The following is a 22,840-nucleotide window of genomic DNA, read 5'->3' on the forward strand; positions in this document are numbered from 1 at the left end:
TCCGTGTTAGGTAGGCGGTGACAAAGGCGGGAAGATTCTGCCGGACATTTGGCCCCACTATCACAACTTTTTGTTTAGAGCTGTCGCAACTTTACCTGAGGTGATCTATACTATTCGGATCTTATCAATCCCTAACAGCAAGATGTCTTACTCAGAGCGTAACTCTAAAGTCAGTTATCAATCAACCCTAAATTTACACCAATGTATTAACTTTTAACAGAAACGCAAAACCGAACATAATGGTCGGGAGGGAGGTTCCGCCAGACCTTCCACGATATTTGACCCGATTGAAGGTGGTCGACCATGGACCATCTCCGTTGCTGTTCCCAGCAGTATTCTCTCAGAGTATGTAGCTTGCTGGTAGTAGCTATTCCCGTACTCACTAACAATCACAGCCTTGCTTCTGCTGACCAGCGAATGAACCAACCCGCGCGCATTGCTCGTGCCCTTGCTGCTTTCTCTGTCGATGAAGTGGTTGTTTTTGACGATTCTCCTCTCTCGGCCCGACCTCGTCACACAGATACCAACAGTTACACAGGCGACACCGACCCATGCCATTTCCTCACGCACATTCTAACCTACCTAGAGGCGCCGCCATTTATGCGCAAAGCCCTCTTCCCTCTCCACCCTAACCTGCGACTCACTGCCATGTTGCCCACTCTCGACATGCCCCACCACCCAAACCCCAAGGACTGGATCTCTTATCGAGAAGGAATAGTTATTCCTGGTGAAACTAGCACAGGTTCCGGTTCGCTCGTTGAAGTTGGCCTGGGGGAGCCTGTCGAGGTTGAGGCTAAGATCCCTCCAAAGACACGGATAACACTCAAGTTCTCCGAGGATGAGACCCAATACCCTGAACCTGTGCATCCTGCTGCACCAAGAACTGAGGGCGGCTACTATTGGGGATACACTGTAAGAAGGGCCAGTTCCCTCTCCAATGTTTTCACTGAGAGTCCTTACGAGAATGGGTACGATGTTAGTATTGGCACCTCCGAACGCGGTATCCCGGCCTCTAGGGTTTTCCCGCCGTCTAAGAGAGTCAACTTCAACCATCTTATCATTGTCTTTGGTGGCCCGCGAGGTCTGGAGTTTGCGGCAATGAACGACCAAGAGCTCAGCAGTATGGACATCCAGGGTCCCAGGACCAAGGAGTTGTTCGACCATTGGGTTAATATTTTGCCCGGTCAAGGATGCCGGACTATCAGGACAGATGAAGCTGTGTTTATTGCTTTGGCAACATTGAGAGGTATTTGGGATTCTAGTTAGTTTACTGGTATAGCGAACGATACCCTTGTTAAGCTTCCCCCTGCGTTATCTGACGTCAAAAAAGTATGTCAAATTCTCATGATACATACAAAGCCAAAGTGTCTGCAAATGTGCTGTTGTTGTCACTAGCCGGAGCCAAATCCATCCCATCTCGATGCACCATGATCCTGGTGCCCACTACAGTCAATCCTAGAAACCTCGTTCCAGCGTTGGTGCCTTCAATGCTCAAAGTTCTCGCCTGGCAATATCCTGGCGATTTGTTGCTAGCACAGGTGTCGTTGTAATTCGTGAAAAACGAATACAACCCTGCCCCATAGACGGCCACGTTGCTGGAGTTGAGAATTCTCATGCCCCATCCTATGTTGCATCCAGCTGGATCAGGGTCGTTCTGGCAGTCTTGCTGAAAGTTTGGATCGTTCAGTGCTGTGACAGGCGGGAATGGGTATTGAGCCACGGGCATGGGTTGAAAGTATGCCTGTTCTGTCTGTGCGTGGCCAATATAAACATCTCTGGTGTTGGCGAGTTGGTACTGATACAGAACATGGTGTTCTGAGCCAGATGCACTGAGCCAGATACGGCCTCTTTGTGCCTCCACAAGAACTCCTCGTCCTGCAAAAATGGAAACACGTTGGTATTTTTGATCCTCAAGGTCGTGATCTGCAACCCAAAACCAACAGTTTTCTGTGAATAGACCCCCGGCGAAAGCTGTTACGTGAAAGCTCATGTATGCTGCCAGACATCTCGGGTTAACAGTGTTTGTCCCTTTGATAGCAGGGCAGTCTGAAACTTGAAGATATGTCCCGGCAAAGCCTCCAACGCGAGCATGTACATCCCACATGCCTGAGGGGGCTCCAGGGGCGAACAAATTATACTGAATTAGGACGGCACCTGCCGTTGGCCCACGCGTTGATACTATTGTATCTAACCACTCTATATGGCCAACATCACCAGGGCGACCAACTTGAACGACAGGCCGAGGTTTGTTCAGGTCCCCAAAGTTGGGTCCAGTCCCCATGATGATCGACGCAAGGGCTTCACCCACAATTCTGGCATTCGGTGGGATGTGTATAGTGTCTGAAACCATGTAGTATCCTGCGTCAAGATATGCAATGAGCCCTTTTGCCGCCGTGTACTGGAATAAGGCATTGAGCGCCTGAGTGTCATCATGCGATGCGTCACCGTATGCACCATTTGCTTTTGCTGAGATGAAGGAACTGCCTGGAACTTGCTCGTACTGAGGCTTTGATCGCTCGTAGTAAATGTTGCGATCAAGGAGATTTTGACTCCGAGTGAAAGGAAGCGGATAAAGGGCCGTCGCATCGAATGTGCCCTCCCAGTTCGTGTAGTGCCCCTGATTCTGTTAGTAATGTTCACAGTTCCGCGAGTTGGCCTACCATCAGGAAAACAGCGCTTTCCACTGGTGCTATAGCAGAACGTGCCAGATCAGTACCTGCAGGGCCCATGAGAACGTTGTTCACATTCTGAAATTTGACGTTTTCCATCGCCAAAGAAGCTGTGCTGCTGATACTCTGTGAACTGTTGCGTGTTGTAGCAATAGCCACATCAACATTCTCGAACCAACTGTCAAGGATCGTGATAGAGCCAACGCCAAACGAGGAATCATCCATCTTGATGCCCACTCGACAGTTTTTAAACACGGTACTCTTGAAAGTCCACCCCCAGTCCCAGGTCATCCATATCGCGACGTCGGCATTAGAGAACCAGAGGTTACGTGCTGTAAACTGTTGATTACCCAAAACTGTGGCATTTCCCCCACCAAAGAAGTAAAGATCATTGAGAAGTCCCCCTGAGCCTTCTTCGATGAGAAGGCCTGTGTGTTGATTTCCAGGGACGGTCGACAGTTGGAACACACAGTTGGTGATAGCTGTTGCCTGAGATGACGGCCAGTGTATACCCACGGCATGAAAGTCTGGGGGAAGGGCAGTTGTATCCAAAACCAGATTACGAATTTGGCGAAAAAAGACGTTTGTCGAGTTCCATGCGAGGGAACCAGTAGACAGATAGGGGTTCCCGTCGATTAAGCCGAAGCTTTGCTTAGAAAAGGAGGCGGATGCTTTGATGACAGGCCGGTTTGTGGGGTCACCAATAATTTGCGTATAGTACAAATCAATGAGGGAGTTGCTGATGAGATACGTTCTTTCTCTGTTAGCAATACTGGATTAGCGATGTTATTCTGCGCACTCACCCAGCTGGTATATAGACAGTCGCAGGTGAAATAGTGCTTCCTTTGCACACACCAGGAATACATCGAACACCTTCACTAATTGCTGCATTTATAGCGGTCGTGTCGTCCGCAACTGTTTTGTTAGCTACGAAACTGACTCCTAGTGAAGTACGAACCTCCATCGCCAATAGCACCAAAGTCTTTCACGTTGCGAAACACAGGGTAAAGCTTGTCAGGATAATAGGGAGCAGTCCCACGGTGCTCGATATCCTCAAGCCAGTACCTCGCATCGGCACTACCCAAAAGGGTGAATAGGAAAAGGAGGAGGAACTTCATAATGAAGAACCTGACAAGAGCACGAGTGTGAATATATAGCTCAAGTCGAAAACGTGTGAGTTAATCAAGAAAACCAGAGTTAAACGAAGACGGTCAAGAAGTTGTAGGTAGGTAGATATTTGAGCGAGAAGAAGTTACGGCCGAGCATCTCTTTGGTCAAGAAATAGGAAAGAGCTTGTTGACTGTCGCTCTGCCCTTCCTCTGCATGTGTTCAAGATCACAACTGCACCTTCCCCGTGGCAACCAGATACATCGTCCCAAGCCTGGTCCAGAATGCAACGGGAGATGTGATCTTATTAAAGAGTTACCTGCTTTTATCCATCCTACAATATAAAATTCAGTGGTTAAGCCTCTTCTTATGCTTCTTAAAATTATAACTCCTTGTAAATGCTTGGCCGCAAGAACACTTATAGGGTTTTTCCCCAGTATGCGTTCTCTTGTGGGTCTTGAGATTGCCACTCTGTGTGAATGACTGACCGCAAATGTCACACTTATAGGGCTTCTCTCCAGTATGCGTTCTCTGATGGAGAGCGAGAGTATCCGATCTTGCAAATGACTGGCCGCATTCCTCACACTTATGAACGGAGTTCCAGTATTCTTGATCAGCAGTGTCCTGCTCAAGATTTGGTGCTTCTTGTTCGTCCTGAATTCCTCTAGAGCATCCTCGGGAATGCTTGACCAACTGACCAGTACTATTGAATGTCTGGTCACAGTATGCGCAAGAGAAGGGATCTCTGGGTTGTTCGTCAACCCATGCCTCGATCGACAAAAGGTTGGCCTGGAACTCAGGGGTAGGCGCCTGAGGCTGAATCGACCTGTCCCATTCTCCTGCCCAGACTTTATCCCCAAGAGATAGATCAACCTTCCAGAAAGGGTGTTGCAGAGGTACCCGCATAAGGATTGCTCGGAGACTATCCCAACAGCCAGCGTCAAAGTTCCTCATTGCCATGTTTGTAAAGCCCGTGTCTAGAGTAACAGTGGCACGATTAAGATCAATATGCTGTACAGGATCAAAGTCAGGGGCGTCTTCAATACCAAAGATCATTGCAATTCCATGGTCTTGTTTCTTGCAAAGTGAGACTCGAAGGATATGCGATATCCAAGGGACAATAGGTAACCCCCAGCGATCAAGCATCAAGGAGAACGCGATCTCTTCTTTGTCGGAAGTTTTGGCTTTGAGACGACTGATCTGGTCGCAAACCCAGGTTCCCATCCAGTAGATAAGTCGGACCGCATCTACATGAGCCTCTCCGTGGCCTGCTTTCTCTGCGTGCTTGTTACATTCTTTTCGCATCTTTTTGAGCATGTCCCGACAGATCTGGAACAGAATATGCCAATCCCACCCGATGCTCTCAGCTTGGGGCCTTGAGAGAATATGAAATGGGTAGAAGACTCTCTGCCTGATTCGGCCGGGAGAGAGAACGGTACAGTAGTACTCAAACTCAAAGGTTGTGATGCCCTTTGATTCGGCGATGTGTTTGAGGCTCCTGTAGATAGAGGACCCGTGGAAGTTCCGTCTGGTGGCAGGAGCAGCACCGCGGTATGTTGGGGCCCATAAAAAATCCTCACTGGCTGCTTCAAGCAGGTGTTCGACCCCAGGTATCCTTGTGCCTGTTCGTTGCATCTCAAGGATGGCACGCTGTTGATCAACTCTTAAGCTGTTCCAGCGCTTGGTCCTATTCTCGTGTTTATCAATAGCTTGAAAAGTCCGAGTCATAATCATCGTGTTTGAGAGTGCATTGAAGGCCCAAACACATTGTCGTTGCTGAGAGTTGAAGTTCGGCTCTTGGTATGCATTGAGCCAAACAGAAACCAAGGGGAGAGCAATCGGTAGGTGTTGTCTCTTTGCCCAGTTTATGAAAGCCATAATGAGACGCCCATTTGGAGGGGCGTGATACTCAATATGACCCTCAAATTTGACCACTGGGTATATAGACTCTAAGGAAGGAGATCGTGGTCCAGGAGCCCATGACATCGGGAGGCCGGTGTAGTCACAGAGTAGCTTAACCCAGCCAGTCTTGGACTCAATCATAAGGCCCCCAAGTTCTCTAGTCAACTTGGTAGCGGCGAGCTGTAGACGGCCTACATCCGAGTTGGGAAAGCGAGAGTCTCTGATGTTGTGATTGTGAGTAACAGCCCTTTTGATGACACCATTTGCCTTTTTCTCTGGAGCTGATCGAACCCATAGTTGAGGCCTCATGGGTTGTCGACCGATGCGGATAAAGCCTTGATCATCGACTGCTTGTGTCAGACACTTGGCGGTAGCAGCGGCAGCGTCATCGTCGTCAACGAGATCTACTGGGACTTCGTCGTCGCTGGGGAAAAAGTCATCGTCCGGGCCACTGAGGCGTGGTTTCTTGAAGAGGTCTGGAAGAGAACGAAGGGCTTCCGAAAGAAGAGGTGCAGCCTTTCGCTTGACAGAGCCCCTATCTGCGGTACCAGGAGACTCTGCATGCTGGCCGGTTTGCGGAAGTTCCTGGCCTAAAAGTGTTAGATTTAATATACATGGTATAAGTCCTGGGAGGTCATACTTAGTGGCGTCACGTAAGCAGAAGCAGCTTGAGGTCTGGCCGGAGTTGCAATAGGGAGTGCTTTAAGATCCTCTACTCCGAATTGGACTTTCAGAACCAAGTACTCTGATCCGGGGATCTTGATGCTCAAGACGTTCTGGACACTCTCAGACAGGCTGGTCCATGGTCTACAAACATTGTCAGAAGGTGCTATGTTATGATAGATAGGGGTAAACTTACGAGTTTCCGATGCGATCAAGGAGAATGATCTGGACATCAAGACAAGCATTGGCATAGCCATCGACTGTATCGCTCTGGTTCTTGAGCTCTCTCTTGCGAGGTTGGTCGAGGGTGATGGTTTTGTCCTTGAGCTCATAGTAACTGCTCAATTCAGCCTCCTAGGTGGATTGATTTACCACGAAAGCCTGGAGGATCTCGTCGATGGTGGCTGTGTGGTCCATAGTAGTAGCCATTATTGAGGAAGATAGGGGGTGAGAGAGAAAGGAGAGGCGAGACTGAATGCTACGGACAACCGAACGGCCTAACTGTCACAGAAGTGAACAGAGAGTAAATACAGGGCTCGAAGGCGCCTGTAAACCGGACTTATGGAAGTCTTTCACAAACAGGGGAAGGAGGGGGAGTCGGAAACTGAATGCTTCAGACGACCTTCAACAGAACGCCCAACTGTCACCGAAGCGAACAGAAGAGTTAAGACAGGGCTCGAAGGCGCCTGTAACGAACGTCTCCAGAAGTCTTCCACACTCAGGGGAATGGGAAGAGAAGGGCAAAGGTCGGCGGTGCAGCGGCGGCGACAGAAAACAGAGGCGTCGTATAACAGACGCAGGCGAGACGCAACGAAAAACGGCGAGACGCAAAGACAATGATGAGCTTGAAGAAGAAGAAAAATAAGTTCTGGGGCGTCGAGATCTTTTGTGGTTATGTCCGAATTGCCAGGGGAAGGAGCTCCTTCCGTCTCGTTGTGTCTTCTCACCCAGCAATGTACTTCGGGAAAGAACGGTTATCCAGCTAAACCGTTATGTCAAAGTTGCTGAATTAAATCTACTCATGTAGATCGATTTGCCTTACCATTTGGTTGTATCACTCTTACTTTTGTTATATGTAAATATTGTATGGAAATAGAACCTCTAAGTCTAGAAGAAACACAGAATACTAGACAACAGAACTTATGATGACTTTTGTGTACACCGAGCCCTTGACCTAAGTTTGGCATAACTACCTCGAATCGAGACTGTTACCTCAGCCCTCATCCCTGTGATGATGAATGCAAGCTGATGTCTACGTCTCGCGCATGGAACAAGAAGGTCCGGGTTGAGCTCGACCTTCAAAGAACGACATGACAACTTGTCTCGAGTTGAAAAAGCATTAATTCTAAAGTCAGTTTGTGATCAGTATAACAATGGTGGTTTTATAAAAGCAAAATGATATATTAATGTATTAATCATAGACGATGATCACTGTCGTTAGACAGCAATGCCTTCTTCGGCTTGGGAGATGAAACAGTAGATGTGGCAACAGATACAGTGGAGTAATGCTCTAATAGATGCTTGACTTGTATCAATAGTGAAGAAACTCAGCTTTGCGAACGACGTGACAACTCGACATAATGATCAAGACACTGGTTCACGAAACAGCTTGTCGCTTATTCAACAGACAATCGATTCGATCTCGCCCATCTGCAACTCGAACTCTGCACACGAACCCTCATTGCTCAATGGTATCAGGAATCACGTAACTCCAGAGAGCAATGAATACCGGCAAGGGGTAAAAATGTGAAAACGAAGGAGAACAAAGCACGAACGGACCTAATAAAAGATAGGTCATTTCAGAGAGCATCGACCGCCTCTGTGACCCTACAGATGAGAAATGTGACGCTGCTGACGTTTTCGCTGAGAATAATGAGTTGACGGGATCAGTCACAGTTAATGTATAGACAATGTCAAAGAGTGCTCGGGATAGAAATAATCACAAGTTACAAGGAAACGCGGAGAATGGGCTCGGTCGATGCACCCGATCCTTCAACCAGAATGCGCTGTTTATCTACTCTCGAAGTAAGTCAACTATGGCCTCAGTCAAGCTCACTCACTTTTGCTGATTCGATAGAAACTAAAAGTTGTTTGGTTATTGGCACCATTCTATACCAGGAGATAGCCCATGGAGAAGCAGGTATCAGAATCTGGAGAGTTGGTCCATTATTCATAAGAGGAAACGGGCGATGGTCTCAAGAGGCGACGTGAGCAACACTGTATCATCGGGCAAAGGGCATTTGGCTGACTACAAAATGCCAGTGACTTACCTGCCGAACAGAAAGTAGAACCAGCATATGTCAGTGGATTTTCTCATTCAGAGAGAAATTATTGCAGGTTGCCGAGATTGCAGGTGGCCAAAGTTCTCCCATCAAGTTAGCGAGTTTTCAAGCTCGCGAGACAAGGCAAGTTACAAGAGCTTTTGCAACTGCTCCAGGGCGGTCAGGCTCTCTACGAGATCATGACCAACGTGGTGTATCATTGTTGTCAGTAAGTATGGATATGTCAATTGACCACTGCATCCTGAGACTCGTCAATGATCCTAGCATCCTAAGGATCAGCTAGAGCTGTGTAAGTTTTTGTTGGATGAGGGGCTCGACGTCGATCATGTGGCATTTTCAGACGACTGTCGTGCCTTGTAAGTCGATATGTCGTGAACTGGCATTGGCATTAAGTTGCTTCCGGATTACAAGTGCAATCCAGGACTGTAATACCAGGGAGCGAGCTCCAGCGGCTCAACACTCGCAGACTGATGCTAACAGCCGGGGCTAATCCAACATACAACGATAACGACAGAATAGAGAGTTTCCTTGGCGAGCTCAAAGAGTTCACGAACCAAGTAGTGCGTTTACTGTGACCAGTTCTGTGGTTTATATGCTTGCTCGCTCCCGAGCTACCTTCAACTTGGTCTGGAATGGGAACCTGTATAACTGTGATATGCCATAGCTCATCTTATTAACCGGCGTATGCCAATCCATGACCGTTTTCATAATTATCATGGCTTTGAAAGGCCATGGAAAGGAAAAGAAGACGAATGCAATACTGAGATGACAAACGCTGACCACCTGCAGAGTATAGAAGACGATAGAGTTATACTGACTCGAACACCACACGCTGCTGTGTTTCAGACGTCGAACTTTCAGCAGATGAAGGTGGTGAAGAAGGGGCGTTGTTATGATCACCAGCAAACGACACATCTTCATTCTTTGCGCCATCTCAACTCTTACCTAGGATAGACAGTTCAAGACGTGCATAACTTGGAAGGAAGATATTGAACATCCGAGTTCTCCAACTAAGACCATAAAATTAGGAAAAGACTGCTTGACTGCAGTAAACTAGTAGGAGTTCAGGTTATTCTTTGCCTCAAGGGACACTTCTACCTCATTCTTAGAAAGGCCACCTGAGTTGAAGGGGTGGAGGTTTGTGAGGTAACTGCAATGGCACGCAAAGATAAAAACTACAAATTCAGCAAATAGCAATTATCAGCGTATTTTTGCAATGTCCAATTGCAAGTTTGATCAAAAGTAGTCAGCGGATGGATTGCGGAGTGAACGACTCCGACGCCGAATCTCACGTTGACTTTTATAGAAACATGTCACGACCAACAAGTGATCTGTAGCTTAATTTGGGAGGCTAGATATGCGCATGTGGAGTACTACTCCGCAAGATTGCAGCTTTATGTCCAAGTCGTTCGAGTTGTAGTCGGTAGACGAAACATAGATCAGATCACGGGTTTTTACTGTTACAGAGCAGTTATTAGACGTAATCACTGGGTTATGAAAAGACAAGTTGTAGAGTATGTATCAGCTATATCTCAACCACAGGTAAACAAAGCTGGAGGAACCTTGGTGATTGCGACAGCTGTGCTTCAGGGAGCAGGAAAACCTCCGACCTGTAGAGAGGGTATCAAAAATAACGAGTTTAGGTGCCTACCAAGTTATACTAAAATTACCCAAGTCTTAATAAATTTACTCAAATCTTTTGGTCACTGAGAATATAGATTCTAGGTTTTCTTGACTCCCCTAAGGAGGGGCATGCAAGATAACTTGAAACAATACCCATTGATCCGTCTCGTGTTGAAAAGACGGTGGAGGAGGCTTCGACAGTGGATCGAGATGTTGATGTTCCAAGAAGCTCTCTCGTTCGTCACCAGTGAGTGATGTATCATGCAGCTACTGAAGTTACTGACTCAAACTGGCAATCTCTGAATAGAAGCGACAAGGGCAGAGTTTAAAGAGTCAAATCATCCATCTCAATTCCAGCCCGTGCTTCTGTACCGAGGTTGCATGAGTCCACCACATGAATTGGCCAATCGATTCTGAGGAAATCATCATCAGCCCAGAAGATGCTGGTTCTGAAGCAGCCAACGGTAGAACGGGCCCCATAGCGGGGGAATAAGTCAATCAATGAGAGACCCGAGCATGGGCCTTGCAGCGGCATTTCACTGGGTTCCATCCCATCCAAGGAAGTTAACAGCTTGACTTGCAGAAGCGTAGTGCACATCTATAAATCACACGAGAATGACATCTTGAACGCATAGAATCTTGGTGTCGTGCCTGTTTACTTTTCTTACTTTTCGCTTCCACATCCTCCCACCAAACTTAACCAATGCGAAAAACTAGGGTTTTACGGGAGCGAGCCGCCACTGGCCCGCATGTGGATGTAGTTAATTGGCACAAAGAAAAGGGGTAAACTCGGGTATTGAACCAAGAGAGATCTACGGTGCAGTTCTGACTGTCCTCGCCTCAGATTAGGTAGGGTGCTAGCTACTAGCCAAGCTAAAAGCTTAAGAAACCTTGGCTGTCAATAAGAAGAACAAGATAGGGAGGGGCAAGATTGAATAAATTGTAAGGGGACGCGAGAATCGTCTGTTCTCATTGGTTTGTTCTCCGTCTCAACGAGATGGAAAGCTTTGAGCAACGGTGGCTGGACCCCTTCCGTCCCCTGGAGCTAGGGTCATTCCATCTAGTCCAGGGCCATCTAGAATCTCGAAATTTCCTTGGAATGAGGCCTGGACAGACAGTGGTAACTCGGGTAGTATAATTAATATTTGTTTGTTTCTAGTGGTGGAGGGTGACACCCATCCGACTTATTCTTATTCGGAACGGAATTGCTTAAATGGATATGGATGTTCTGGCTGATGCAGGGATGAGAAGAGGAACAAGCGCCGGCTGCAGTGAATGATGTGCTGAAATATTGTTGATCAAAAGGAGAACCAAGGTGATCGATTCATGGATCTGTTCTCTTGTCACTGCGAGGCAATAATACGGTACTTCTCATGGCTCTACTGAACTCTCGTATGTCCAATTGAGGTCAATTGAATGATTTTTTGGTCCTATTCTCCCCTGGTAAATGGGGTTTTTTTCTTTTTTTTTTTTTTTTCTTTAACAGCAATACCTCCTCTATCAAACAATCTCAGATCAGATCCAGTGCCAATGCAGTCCAACTGCATCTCTTTGCTCACCGCCTTCAAAATGCCCGCTGTGAGGTGGGGTACTCAGGTTCTCCCTCAACAGCTCTGCAGCAAGGTACGTACAGTGAAGGTGGACACCCTGGCACTGGCACTGGAACTGGACCTGGAACTGGCTTGCCTACTCCCCGTAAAACACCCCCGCTACCATGGATGTAGTGCAGTGCGCTACCTACCCCCTACGAGCCTCTCCTCTTAGCCAGTTCTCAAGTTAATTCTCGGGGGTTCAAAATTCATCGGGATCCCATTCTCTCAGGTTCCTTTGGCTGCCCGATCCTTGAACTTTTCTTTTCCTCCTCCCTTTCTCCTCTCCTCCTACTCCTACTCCTTCTCCTCCTCCATACTCGTTACCTTCAGGCATTGCATTGCATTCGCCGTTCACTGTGTTCAGTTTTGCTTGTTGAGAACGAAAGCCTTTGGGAAACTCCAACGGCTTTTACTCGACATCTGATTAGCTGCGCGCAACCTCGAAAAGCGAAAAGCGACAGGGGAATCTTTGCTTAACTTTTTTGATTTGATTTGGATCTCGATTGAACCTTGCATCGCTATATCTTCCCACCGAAAGTTTCCTCCCCACGTTACGAGGACAATTCAGAGCTCAGGTACATTATCTGACCTGATCTCTACCAACGCAACGCAGCTCAACTCAATTCCCTGATCTCTTGCTCTCCCCCAAATTTCCATCTTTTTGTGGCCTCCGACTCCGACCTGCGGACCCCTCCCTCCTTCCGCCCACAGCAGCAGCAGCCAGCCACAGCTCAACGCCTCCCTACCACGGACCTGGTCTAAAGATAAGACAAAGGGCACAGCATCCTCTTACACGAGACGAAGCGAGAACTGCACGAGGATACATCATTTCTGCCACGGGCGCTCAACAATGAGCGACCATCCAGTCATGCAGGTCGAGGACAAGATCGTCCCCGGACCTTCTGTCACCAGCAACGAGACAGCTGTAGAGGAGACAGTCATTCGACAAGATGTGACTGTCATCACAACAACAGACGAGGCTAGAGGCCCCAATTCAGCCTTGAGCAGTACCGCCAATCCCACTTCACCAACCACTGCTGCCCCGCGACCACGACTCAAGAAGGACAACAGCACGCCCAACATGAACGGGCCACTCTACATGCAGACTGCCGGGAACAAGACAGTGCTTGTCCGCCGACTTAAGCGCAAGGAGGAGAGCACCTGGAAGCATCTCTCGCGCTGGTTTGTCGAGAACCAAATCGGTACGTTACTCTCCAACCTCCTCTTTTCTTGCCGATCATGGATTGCGAGCGAACGGGCGATGCCCATGTCGTTGTCGTGGGGGTGTCAACTGTCAAGGGTGTCAAGTCAAAATCCAGACTTGTCCCTGGTTAATGACACTTTGGGAATAGGAGGGTGTCGCACTTCAGCAGCACCCCGCGTGGCACGGTATCCCTACAGTACCATCCCAGGCCTCTAAGGGTCCTTTCCTGCTACGCTACGCTACCTAAACGCCTCGCTCCCATGACTTGACAGGTTGATCGCCTGCTGGTGTGCGTCCGTGTGTGTGCACTGATTTGGCCATTTTATCTTGTTCTGCCGAACTCAAGCTGACAGCTGGTTTCCATTTTAGGCCTCTCTTTTAACCTCCTCGCTCTCATCTTCCTCGCCCAGACTTTCATCCCCAAAGCTCGAGAACACACCCACAAATTCTTCCACCTCAGCTACTACAGCTCTCAATCCGGCCAGTATCGCATCGGTTACGATGATGCTTATTTCATCACCTTCTGCGTTATTCTCTTCACCGGTCTTCGCGCCGCCACCATGGAATACGTTCTTGCACCCATTGGTCGACTCCAGGGCATCAGCAACCGCAAGAACCTGACCCGATTCAGTGAGCAAGCTTGGCTTATGGTGTACTATACTGTTTTCTGGCCCTGGGGCGTGGTAAGTTTAATATTACTCAAAGATGTGAGAAGCATGCGCTGACGTCTGTATAGTACATTTATTGTACTTCCCCTCACTACATGAGCATGGAGAATTTCTGGACCGACTGGCCTAACCGCGAGCTCGACGGACTCATGAAGGCCTATCTCCTCTGCCAGTGGGCTTTCTGGCTGCAGCAGATGATTGTTATTAACATTGAGGAGCGCCGTAAGGACCATTGGCAGATGTTTACCCATCACATTGTCACCACCGCTCTTATCTTCGCTTGCTACACTTACCACCACACCCGTGTCGGTAACTTCATCCTGGTTATCATGGATGTTGTTGATCTGTTCCTCCCTGTAAGTTTCCTTACATTGCTTATCAGTCGACTTGCTAATTCAGTGCAGCTCGCCAAGTGCCTCAAGTATTGCGGTTTCAAGAAAGTCTGTGATGTCATGTTTGGCCTCTTTGTAGTTTCGTGGTTCATTGCTCGCCATGTCCTATACATTGCGGTCTGCTGGTCCATCTACTCAGACACTCCCCGTATCATGCCAACTGGTTGCTTCAAGGGGAACAACGAGAATATGATTGGTCCCATCGACCCTCCAGCCGGCTGGAAATATCTGGTCGACCCTTTCATCAACCCTGAAGGCCTTGTTTGTTATAATGAGACGATCAAGTGGAGTTTCCTTGCTCCCCTCCTCTTCCTCCAAGTCATCACCATCGGCTGGTTTACCATGATCGTTCGCGTCATTATCAAGGTCCTGAAGGGAGGCGATGCTGAAGATGTCCGAAGTGACGACGAGGGTGGCGAAGAGGAGGAGGAAGAGGAGTTTGTCTACGAAGAGGCACAGCCCCTGGAGGAGGAGGTTGGCGTCGAAGAGCTCGACCTCCGAAACTGGGAGCGACGATCAGGCGTTAAGAAACAAGCCAGCAGTTCAGGAGTCAGCCTCCCTGGCCACAGTGATCGAAAGGAGTTGTTAGGTCGTATTGGCTGCGAGAAGCAGGTCGACTAGACGAAGCTATGTGTTGGGAGTTTAACGGCATTTTTCTCGTTCCACATCCGAGTGATGCTCACATTTTTGAACCTTTTTTCCACTTTTATGTTTTGGGCTTGCATTTATGGGAGGAGATATCTTGCCCGCTGTCTTGATCACAACGACTTGGTAGATGGGAGCTAACGAAAAATAACCGAGGCCAGGAACCTCGTAGGGTCTGCATTGGAGAGCTCCGCTAAAGAATAGACGGCCGCCATTAGAGACGACGATTGCTTCTTTGCAACGAAGATAAAAAAGAGTCCTTTTTTGACGATTTCTAAAGGCTTTGGATGGGAACACTTGATCATCTGTCTGCTTGGCTTTTCAAGAGAAGAAAGATAGCCCATTTGCGAATGATACCTCGATTATAACGCTGTCAATGCAATGAATTACTTTAATTGAACCTTTCATCACTGCGCCGCCTTGTTGTCCTCGTCACCGAGTATTTCCTTCGCATAGTCCTTTAACTTGTACTTCTGCACCTTTCCACTTGGTGTCTTGGGATACTCATCGATCCAGAACACATACTTGGGTACGAGATGCTTGGACAGCTTTGTCGCAACCCATTGTCTTAACCCGTCCCTTGACAAAGTCCCTGGCTCTTCAGCGTTTGCTTTATCAATGGGCGCCTCCTCTGTATCTTTCATATGATCTAGAGGTGTCCATCCTCGCGCAGGGATAACAAATGCAGCGACTGCTTCGCCATATCGCTCATCAGGGACACCCACGACGCTGGCTTCTCGCACACCCTCATGCGTGAGAAGACAATCCTCCACTTCTAGCGGGTGAATGTTCTCTCCGCCACGGATGATGAGGTCCTTGATTCGGCCAGTGATCTGCACGTAGCCTTGTTCGTCCATCTCGGCTTCATCACCAGAGTACATCCATATTGTTCCGTCTTCCGGATCCGGTTTGCGGACCTCAGCTGTTCGAGCCTCATCCCCATGGTAGCCCTCCATGACAAGATAACCCGCCGCAGCAAGCTCGCCTCGTTCTCCGATGGGGAGGATCTTGCCGTGATCGAGGGGATCTACAATCTTGACGCCTGTGTGAGGCATGACGCGGCCTATGGATGAGGTTCGTTTTTCGAAAGGATCCGAGGGGCTGGTCATGCAGCTCACAGGAGCTGTCTCGGTCTGGCCATAGCAGATAACTAGATCCTGGAGACCAAGACGTTCGTATAAAGTGTTCATAAGAGAGGGAGGGACGCTGCTGCCAGCAGCAATGCCCTTGCGTAGGTGACGAGGTGGTTGTGAGACGACATTGCCTCGATCCAGGGCCTCAAGAACAGCAACGAACATGGTATTTACACCATAAAGACCCGTAGCTTCATGGTCGACACACATGCGAAGAGTAGCCTCAGGGTCAAACGCAGGGCTGGGGAAAAGAATACCAGCGCCTGTCGTAGCCGTAGCCATGTATCCCAGCACGCAGCCGAAGCAGTGAAATAGCGGGGGAGGGACCACGATACGATCATCGGCGTGAAGACCCATTCGATGCGCTATCAAAGCACCGTTGTTGAGAATTGCGCGATGTGAGAGCATGGCTGCTTTGGGGAGCGAGGTCGTGCCCGATGTGAATTGGATGTTGATGACATCGCTTGGTTTCAGAGGGGAGTCTGGCTTTACTGTATGAACTGAGCCGTCGACTAGAGATTGGTAGGGAGTGAAGGCCTGGCATGATTTGAGGTCGAATTTGATATCTGGATGGCTCGCCAGGTTGTCTAGCACCACAACGTTACGCAAAGAGGGGACCGTCTCGCTCTGGATCTTGGACGTGGATACATCTCCCACAATGCTCTGGAGCAAGTGCTGGTTACTTCGGCCTCTTCCTGGCTTGTAAGCCAGGTCCGTTACAGCGCCGATGATGAGCGTTTCCACAGATAGATGCTTCAGCGCTGCGGCTACTTGTTGCTCATTGAAGCCTGGGTTCAGCGGCACGAGAATAGCACCAAGTTTGAAGCAGGCGTATGTTAAAGCTGCGAATTCAGGGCCATTGCCGAGAGATACGGCCACGCAGTCTCCCTTTCGCACGCCGAGTGAAGAGAGAGAATGTGCGAGGCTGTTGGATAACGAGTCAAGGGCGTAGTATGTTAGTGTTGACTCATGGAAATTAGGGCCTGGAGAACGGGCGATGACAGCCTCGCGATCTCCGTGGGCTGAAACAACTGAGGCAAAATGTTCTGGGATTGTGCCATTATAAAGAGGAGGCTATGATATGTTAGAAATACTCCCTGAGTGCATGGGATATTAATGAGGTCGTACCTCTTTGGGGCCCCATCGAATGCTTAGATTGGATGTAGCAAGTGTTCTCACTTGACATGTTTTGAGGATTGTTCTTGAGGATAGATGTGTTCTTTTCAAGCTCTGACGTATTACGGTCTGCATTGTGAAAGCTGTGATAACTCGCCTGATGTGGATGTGGAGTTTAGAAGATCTTTGTAGAACAAGGAGAGGCGGGTTCTCTGTTTAATGTACATTCGCAAGGCGAGGGACATGCATACACCGGCTCTGAGCTTGACTTATTGTGAGAGCTTCAGCCTTAGAAACTACCTCAGTATGGATAAGGTAGCCAGGCCCATGTACCTTGAGGCGTATGATCCTCGGCTATCATCGCCAGGACCTCCCTCCTTCCACTCCCACATCCACATCCACCGTCCTTGATCCTCTCCTGTTCTTGCTCCTTCCAGTTCCGTCAGCTCTCCACATTCTATTCACTACTGCCAACGGCAGCAGGAGCGGGAGTCCGAACCCCTCAGCGGCTCAACAGAATGAACCAATCATGTACCGCCTTTTCCACTAAAACCTGGGGAAATGCGGGGGCGGTTCGAATGCCGTCCGTTTTCCCTTCCACTGTAGCAGCCCATTCAGTTCAGCATCTAGACCGCGGAAACAACGGCTATATTTGAGCCGTGAACCCAATTGGAATAGCTATTCGCAGTTTCCTGTTGGTTCGCAGCAGTAGCGTAGCACTGAAATATCCGGTCCGAGTCCCGCTGTGAATCAAAAGTCAGCACCTTCAATCACATGCCACAGCTACAAATATAATGTTTTTAACAAATCTGGCTGTCAACCTGGTGTGAAATTTCGTGGCATATGCTTGTTCGCTTCATCCTTCAATCGACAATCCTGAGAAACTCCCTTCTCCTTCGATGTCCACGAGACATGTGGTAGTCTACAAGCGGGCGACAATATGGTAAAAACAAGATCAAGAAACAAATCTATCCCAAAGCGCAACAAATGACTTTCCTAGCGATGTCTTTCATACACAAAATAGAGTCTAGTACCGTTCCCCTCAAACTTTTTATATCTCTTCCATCGCAATGCAACTGCCAGAGTTTGATAGACCTCTGGCTCGAACAACAGCTAATGCGGAAACCAGCCCAGGAACGGACACGAGTGTGTCATTAAAAAGAGTAAAGAGTAGCAGCTGAAATGTACAGGTTCGAGAAGTAAATCTTCATAGTCGTTGCTAAACATTAGGTATCGTGGTTGTGGTTCTGCTTCGGATTATAATGTTATTGCAAGGGTGCTTGGGGTGCTTGGGGTGCCTGAGCCGCCTGCTGTCCCTCTTGTTGCTGCTGCTCGCCCATGTGGCGCTCGCTCTCAGGTTTCCATGTTCCTGTCTACGGTTAGCAAATGTTGATCTGTCATGAGCAGGAGGTTCCTTACCTTCGAAGTCGTGCTTGACGAAAGCCATTGGGTCGTCAGGCTCCTTTGCGCCCATCTGTCCCACTCCAGGTGAGAAGCTTGTGATGGGCAACACAACCACATCTCCAACACGCTTACTCGTCTCCATGCCAGTAAAGTTCTTGTAATCGATCGTGCCCTTGCTTTGTGACATGTCAAAGAACCTTGGATCATTGAAGTACTCCATGATAGCATCTGTCCATACGGCAGGGCCAGTGAACTCAACAACGTTTCTGTCGATGAATTTTTCCAGCTTGCCTTGATTCTTCAATTCTAATGTCTTCTTGGTAATGCGTGTGATGATATCGCGAAGAACAGGGTGACCAGGCTTGGCCTGTATCGTCCACTGACAGAACTGGATACGACGGCTGTACCACTGAGCCCAGTCGGGGCGATCAGGGTCTGCCTCAATGCCAATAACGAGACCAATAGTATCGCGGGGGATCTGTTCAGGCAGCCATTTCACCGAGCTTTGAATTGCATATGTATCGATATCAGAGTAGATGCCGCCTCGAGCGAAGAGAATCAAATAACGGAAGAAATCGGCCTTCAGAACAGGCATGGGGAGACTTCGGTACGCCTCAACGACTTCGGGAACCGTGGCGTAGAGTAAGCGAATAAGGTTGACGGCGACGTCGTCGGTGATGACTTCGTGGACAAAACCAGGGTGCTCCTCTCTCCAAGAAGCATGATGGTCCTTGAACTGAAAATCACCTTGATCAGGACTTTGCTTCCACGTTTGCCAGATGTAAGCTGGAAACTTGGTCGCAACATCATAAGGATAGGCGTATTCGAGCTTCTCTTGAATTGACATGCCCGACATGTCAATGCGAGGCCGCGTGCGACGCTCCTTTACCTCCATCTCCTTTTGTTCCTCGGGTGGTGGTGACACAGCTTGGTTCGAGGCAGGGGCATCGTTCTTGCTTGTGTCGACGGCGGTAGCAGCAGCATTTTTGGCAGCTGGGACGACAGGCGTTGTTGTGTGAGACCTTGTCAGGAGGAAGAAAACAGTGAGGATGAAAACCGCTGCCACGATGGCGCGGCGAGAGTTGAGCATGGCGACGACGGCTGCGAGGCGACTGTGGTATCGAAACGCCAGGTATGTACGAAGTCGCAGTCTTTTTTGGAAATTCGTCGATAAGGAGCGATGCCCAGGATAAGGGACAGGGGTAGGAAGCGAAGGTCGAGAAACGAAAGGACTGTGCTATAATAGCATAGAAAAGCGAGCGTGGCCAGGCAGAAGCCAGTATCAACAAGGGAACAAGCACAAGCAGCTGAATGCGACAGAAGAAGAAGAAGAAGAAGTTTGGAAAAATGTGTGTCGGCCAAATAACTTGATCGCAGTGGACAACAGTCAAATTGAGGCGAGCGAGGGATGAATCCCCAAAGCCAGGGGCCCGCAGTTGGAGACGGTGGAGCTGACACCTAACTAAGGTATCGCAGCGGATAAGTCAAGAAACTGGATGGACCCTGGACAAATTGAGGTCGCGGCGCAATCCAATTATTTCGGTATGCTACAGTAGCTGCGCAGTAAGCTCACTAACGGCGCGGTCGCAAAGCGGAGCAGCCGATATGCTGGTAGTAGGCTCGGCCAATAAGGAGAGAGGTGAAGATGAATTACAAGTGAAAGAGGAACCGGCCTTTATCTGGTCATGGATTGGTATCAGGAAGCTTAGGCTCGATGCGGTAGCTATTAAGGAGAATGGGGATAAACAGGTGCAAAATGGGGTTGTTTGATGAGGGTTTGAAGAGAGGATAATATTCCAAAGATGTAAGGGAAAGTCTGAGCCTCCACTCGTCGTCAATTACGTGGAACGTGGAGAGATCCTTACTGGATACCATGCCTCGCAACGGAAGAAGGCACGGAGTACGCGGCTATCTTTTCCTCACGTTTTCGGTTTTCCCACATGGGGATCCAGGAGCTAGGATTTGACGAGGAAGGTGATGACAGCAAGCACAGCCAGGCCAGTCCTGCCCAGTACAAGCCCAGAGGTTACGATTGATGGAAGTAACACGGACGGCCCGCTTTCGTGCGCTTGAATTACAAGTCTCCTTGAGGACAAGTTACCCCTGAAACTTGATGATACTATGATCAGTAACTTGCCATGGTGGATGAATCTGTAAGGAGTAACCGCCTGGAAGAAGCCGTTTCTTACGACGTGAGCACACTGTAACATGCGCAGCCACAGGGGTTGGTGTGCAGTAGTGAGTAAGATTCTAGATGCCTCTTGGCCAATACGATTTGATTAGAAAAATGATACATATTGCTAGCAACGAGGCTATCATCGCCAAGACATTGTGAGATAAACAAACCCAACTTCAACAGTGTTCATCCTTGTCCATCGAGTCAAACAAATTTGCCCTAATCGCAATCTTGACACAGCAATGCGCTCGCCAACTCATTTGATCCAATTGAGATCTACCCTCATCTCGATTCAGATATGTTACCTGGACGGTTCGCTGATGGCACAAGGTGCAACAATGGTGCAATAACTTGACTTGCCAGACCGAGCTAGACTGCCCAGACAGAAGATCAAACCCGTCAGGAGTGCGGCTTGCCGTTTGCCGGACTGTGTGCACATATCCTGGATCACAATTCGTCTCACCAAGTGACGCATGCTGTTGATCGCGAAATACAGTGCCACTTTGGAATAAGGTTGCAGAACAAGCCTTTTCTAGCGTTACGTTGGAGATTTCGAAACAGGCGAGGGCAGGGGTTGTCCGTGGAGCATCTCTGTTACAGCCTCTCAGTCGCTGCTTCGAATCCTGTTACAATGGAACCTGCTTGCGTGTCGGCGATCAAAGGACCACGATCATCGTGAAAAGAGCGGAGACTGTTGTTAAGGGGTCCGGATTAAAAACCCCCCTGAGGGACGGAAAAATCAACGCTTTTCGTCATGAGCGAACCAGGAAATATTTGGCTTTCGACATGGGTATACAACGTGATTTGGCGACCGTTTCTGAATCTTGTGTAGCGGGAAAATCTGGGTGCACCTCGCGAAGCAGTTTGTGTTTCGCATAGGTGAGCAAACATCTGACAAAGTTCTCATCTCGGTCTCAAGTGCCGAGCTCCTCTGTTTCATTCCTTGCGGGAGACTCGGCACATGGCAGAAAGGGTGGTATTGTTTCTTCCAAAACTTTGAAGAGCCATGGCTCTAGACATGTCCTCAGGGAACGAAAAAGCCTAGGAGCGATATCCTAAGTGATAAAAGATTTAGGCAAATTTAGTATAGGCTTGGGAGACCTTTAGACCAGTTATTTTTATCACTTGGGATAAAGGCACTAACTTTTATTGTCTCCCCTTCATAGCAACCTTTGTTTGGGAACAAGGTTGGGTGAGATACGAACAGGAATGATATACCAGAAAAGCCAAGCTCAACTTCATTACTTCACGCTGACAAGCCGTAGCCCAGCGTCATGTTGTCACTGAGTCGGGTCGCATCTTCCATTGCATTACTAGAACCGATAATTACATTGTCGTCCGAGGTTGTTGGTCAACATGGCTTTTCCAATATTGCTAAGCAGTTCATTCATCTTGTGATCGATCTGTAGAAATGATTCATACTGACTGTGTCTGGCCACCTCGGACTTACTGCAAATTATAATTACATATCCATGGTGGTCGTAGGATCTATAGAGTCCATAGCGTCAGCCCAAATCCATGTGCAGCTCAATTTAAACACCGATGCTTGCTGACGAAGCACTAAATCCGCTGATGCTTGTTCAGCAACTCCATGAGTCCATCGTAGACGCGCGCAGAAACAATTCCGGATTCCCAACGATTCTTGTTTGTTGATCAGCTTTTTAGATCAAAGCCGATTCTAAGCCCGGGATTAAGTCGTTATCGACGGCGAACTCTTTACGAATCCGAAAATTCGGTTACAATCTTGCCGAGGGAGTACCTAGGTTCGGAACCAAAATCATGTTCTTGACAAGCCATGTCTACGCCTATTAGAGGGCATGTCATAGGGCGCGCGCGCGGTGATAAACGCCCTAGTTGTCTTGGTGCTCTCTCTAGTATCATGGACTTTAGCTTACCGAAAGCCAGCGGCCCATATGGCCCGTTCCTGTTAAATCCGTAGCCTATGTTGAACAGAGCTGTGAATCGGTATGAACTCTGGTTTTTGGTGGTTTCGGAATTCAAGATCTTACTGGGTCAATATGATCTTCACCAACCTATCCTGTTGCATTCCGTTTCCCTTTCCGTCTGCAGCTCGACGTAGGTTAGCCCTCCACGTTGAGTTGGATGTCACCCTTGATGGAGGGGAAGGCTTTTCTTGGCACAGAGTAATCATGATGACCCCAGCCCTGAGAGGTCGAAAGCAAGCTCCCCGCCCCCATTTTCGAAGAGCATGTTGTACGACATAGAGCTCAAGAAGCTCTGATCTGCATAATATGTAGGTTGGC

At 48.6% G+C, this 22,840-nt stretch overlaps 7 protein-coding genes across 7 annotated transcripts; 3 read left to right on the top strand and 4 right to left on the bottom strand.

Annotated features, from left to right (window-relative positions):
* The first annotated feature begins 39 nt into the window (after nt 1-39).
* On the top strand, nt 40-1,364 carry FOIG_05969 (uncharacterized protein). Its single transcript, XM_031204893.1, has 3 exons — nt 40-169; nt 221-345; nt 396-1,364. Exons 1-3 carry the CDS (start codon nt 143-145, stop codon nt 1,264-1,266), a joined length of 1,023 nt encoding a protein of 340 aa, XP_031065142.1. The 5' UTR covers nt 40-142; the 3' UTR covers nt 1,267-1,364.
* Nucleotides 1,343-3,802, bottom strand: FOIG_05970 (uncharacterized protein; the record flags this gene model as incomplete). Its single annotated transcript, XM_031204894.1, has 4 exons — nt 3,628-3,802; nt 3,473-3,584; nt 2,661-3,423; nt 1,343-2,617 (listed from the first exon to the last, which is right to left on the bottom strand). Exons 1-4 carry the CDS (start codon nt 3,785-3,787, stop codon nt 1,343-1,345), a joined length of 2,310 nt encoding a protein of 769 aa, XP_031065143.1. The 5' UTR covers nt 3,788-3,802.
* Nucleotides 3,803-4,124: 322 nt separating this feature from the next.
* FOIG_05971 (uncharacterized protein) lies at nt 4,125-6,770 on the bottom strand (the record flags this gene model as incomplete). Its single annotated transcript, XM_031204895.1, has 4 exons — nt 4,125-6,268; nt 6,319-6,485; nt 6,538-6,662; nt 6,714-6,770. 4 exons carry the CDS (start codon nt 6,768-6,770, stop codon nt 4,125-4,127), a joined length of 2,493 nt encoding a protein of 830 aa, XP_031065144.1.
* A 5,225-nt stretch (nt 6,771-11,995) lies between these two features.
* On the top strand, nt 11,996-16,899 carry FOIG_05972 (uncharacterized protein). The gene is made up of 4 exons (XM_031204896.1): nt 11,996-13,040; nt 13,412-13,725; nt 13,779-14,066; nt 14,115-16,899. Exons 1-4 carry the CDS (start codon nt 12,689-12,691, stop codon nt 14,721-14,723), a joined length of 1,563 nt encoding a protein of 520 aa, XP_031065145.1. The 5' UTR covers nt 11,996-12,688; the 3' UTR covers nt 14,724-16,899.
* Nucleotides 15,094-17,422, bottom strand: FOIG_05973 (uncharacterized protein). The gene is made up of 2 exons (XM_031204897.1): nt 17,009-17,422; nt 15,094-16,954 (listed from the first exon to the last, which is right to left on the bottom strand). Exons 1-2 carry the CDS (start codon nt 17,129-17,131, stop codon nt 15,155-15,157), a joined length of 1,923 nt encoding a protein of 640 aa, XP_031065146.1. The 5' UTR covers nt 17,132-17,422; the 3' UTR covers nt 15,094-15,154.
* A 338-nt stretch (nt 17,423-17,760) lies between these two features.
* On the bottom strand, nt 17,761-20,182 carry FOIG_05974 (alpha 1,6-mannosyltransferase). The gene is made up of 2 exons (XM_031204898.1): nt 18,416-20,182; nt 17,761-18,365 (listed from the first exon to the last, which is right to left on the bottom strand). The coding sequence occupies exons 1-2, from the start codon at nt 19,488-19,490 to the stop codon at nt 18,262-18,264; spliced, it is 1,179 nt and encodes a 392-aa protein (XP_031065147.1). The 5' UTR covers nt 19,491-20,182; the 3' UTR covers nt 17,761-18,261.
* A 158-nt stretch (nt 20,183-20,340) lies between these two features.
* On the top strand, nt 20,341-20,436 carry FOIG_05975 (uncharacterized protein; the record flags this gene model as incomplete). Its single annotated transcript, XM_031204899.1, has 1 exon — nt 20,341-20,436. The coding sequence occupies one exon, from the start codon at nt 20,341-20,343 to the stop codon at nt 20,434-20,436; it is 96 nt and encodes a 31-aa protein (XP_031065148.1).
* Nucleotides 20,437-22,840: the final 2,404 nt, after the last annotated feature.

Source organism: Fusarium odoratissimum, assembly GCF_000260195.1.
Source record: "Fusarium odoratissimum NRRL 54006 unplaced genomic scaffold supercont1.8, whole genome shotgun sequence".
Taxonomy (NCBI): domain Eukaryota; kingdom Fungi; phylum Ascomycota; class Sordariomycetes; order Hypocreales; family Nectriaceae; genus Fusarium; species Fusarium odoratissimum.

Excerpts from the sequence above, each read along its gene's own strand:
- FOIG_05969 (XM_031204893.1), top strand. The coding sequence starts at position 143 with ATGTCTTACTCAGAGCGTAACTCTAAA. Across the intron at positions 170-220 it reads ACTCAGAGCGTAACTCTAAA|AAACGCAAAACCGAACATAA; the intron begins GTCAGTTATCAA and ends AACTTTTAACAG. Across the intron at positions 346-395 it reads CCCAGCAGTATTCTCTCAGA|CCTTGCTTCTGCTGACCAGC; the intron begins GTATGTAGCTTG and ends TAACAATCACAG.
- FOIG_05972 (XM_031204896.1), top strand. The coding sequence starts at position 12,689 with ATGAGCGACCATCCAGTCATGCAGGTCGAGGACAAGATCGTCCCCGGA. Across the intron at positions 13,041-13,411 it reads GTTTGTCGAGAACCAAATCG|GCCTCTCTTTTAACCTCCTC; the intron begins GTACGTTACTCT and ends TTTCCATTTTAG. Across the intron at positions 14,067-14,114 it reads TTGTTGATCTGTTCCTCCCT|CTCGCCAAGTGCCTCAAGTA; the intron begins GTAAGTTTCCTT and ends AATTCAGTGCAG.
- FOIG_05973 (XM_031204897.1), bottom strand. The coding sequence starts at position 17,131 with ATGCAGACCGTAATACGTCAGAGCTTGAAAAGAACACATCTATCCTCA. Across the intron at positions 16,955-17,008 it reads TTCGATGGGGCCCCAAAGAG|CCTCCTCTTTATAATGGCAC; the intron begins GTACGACCTCAT and ends AACATATCATAG.
- FOIG_05974 (XM_031204898.1), bottom strand. The coding sequence starts at position 19,490 with ATGCTCAACTCTCGCCGCGCCATCGTGGCAGCGGTTTTCATCCTCACT. Across the intron at positions 18,366-18,415 it reads CGTCAAGCACGACTTCGAAG|GAACATGGAAACCTGAGAGC; the intron begins GTAAGGAACCTC and ends AACCGTAGACAG.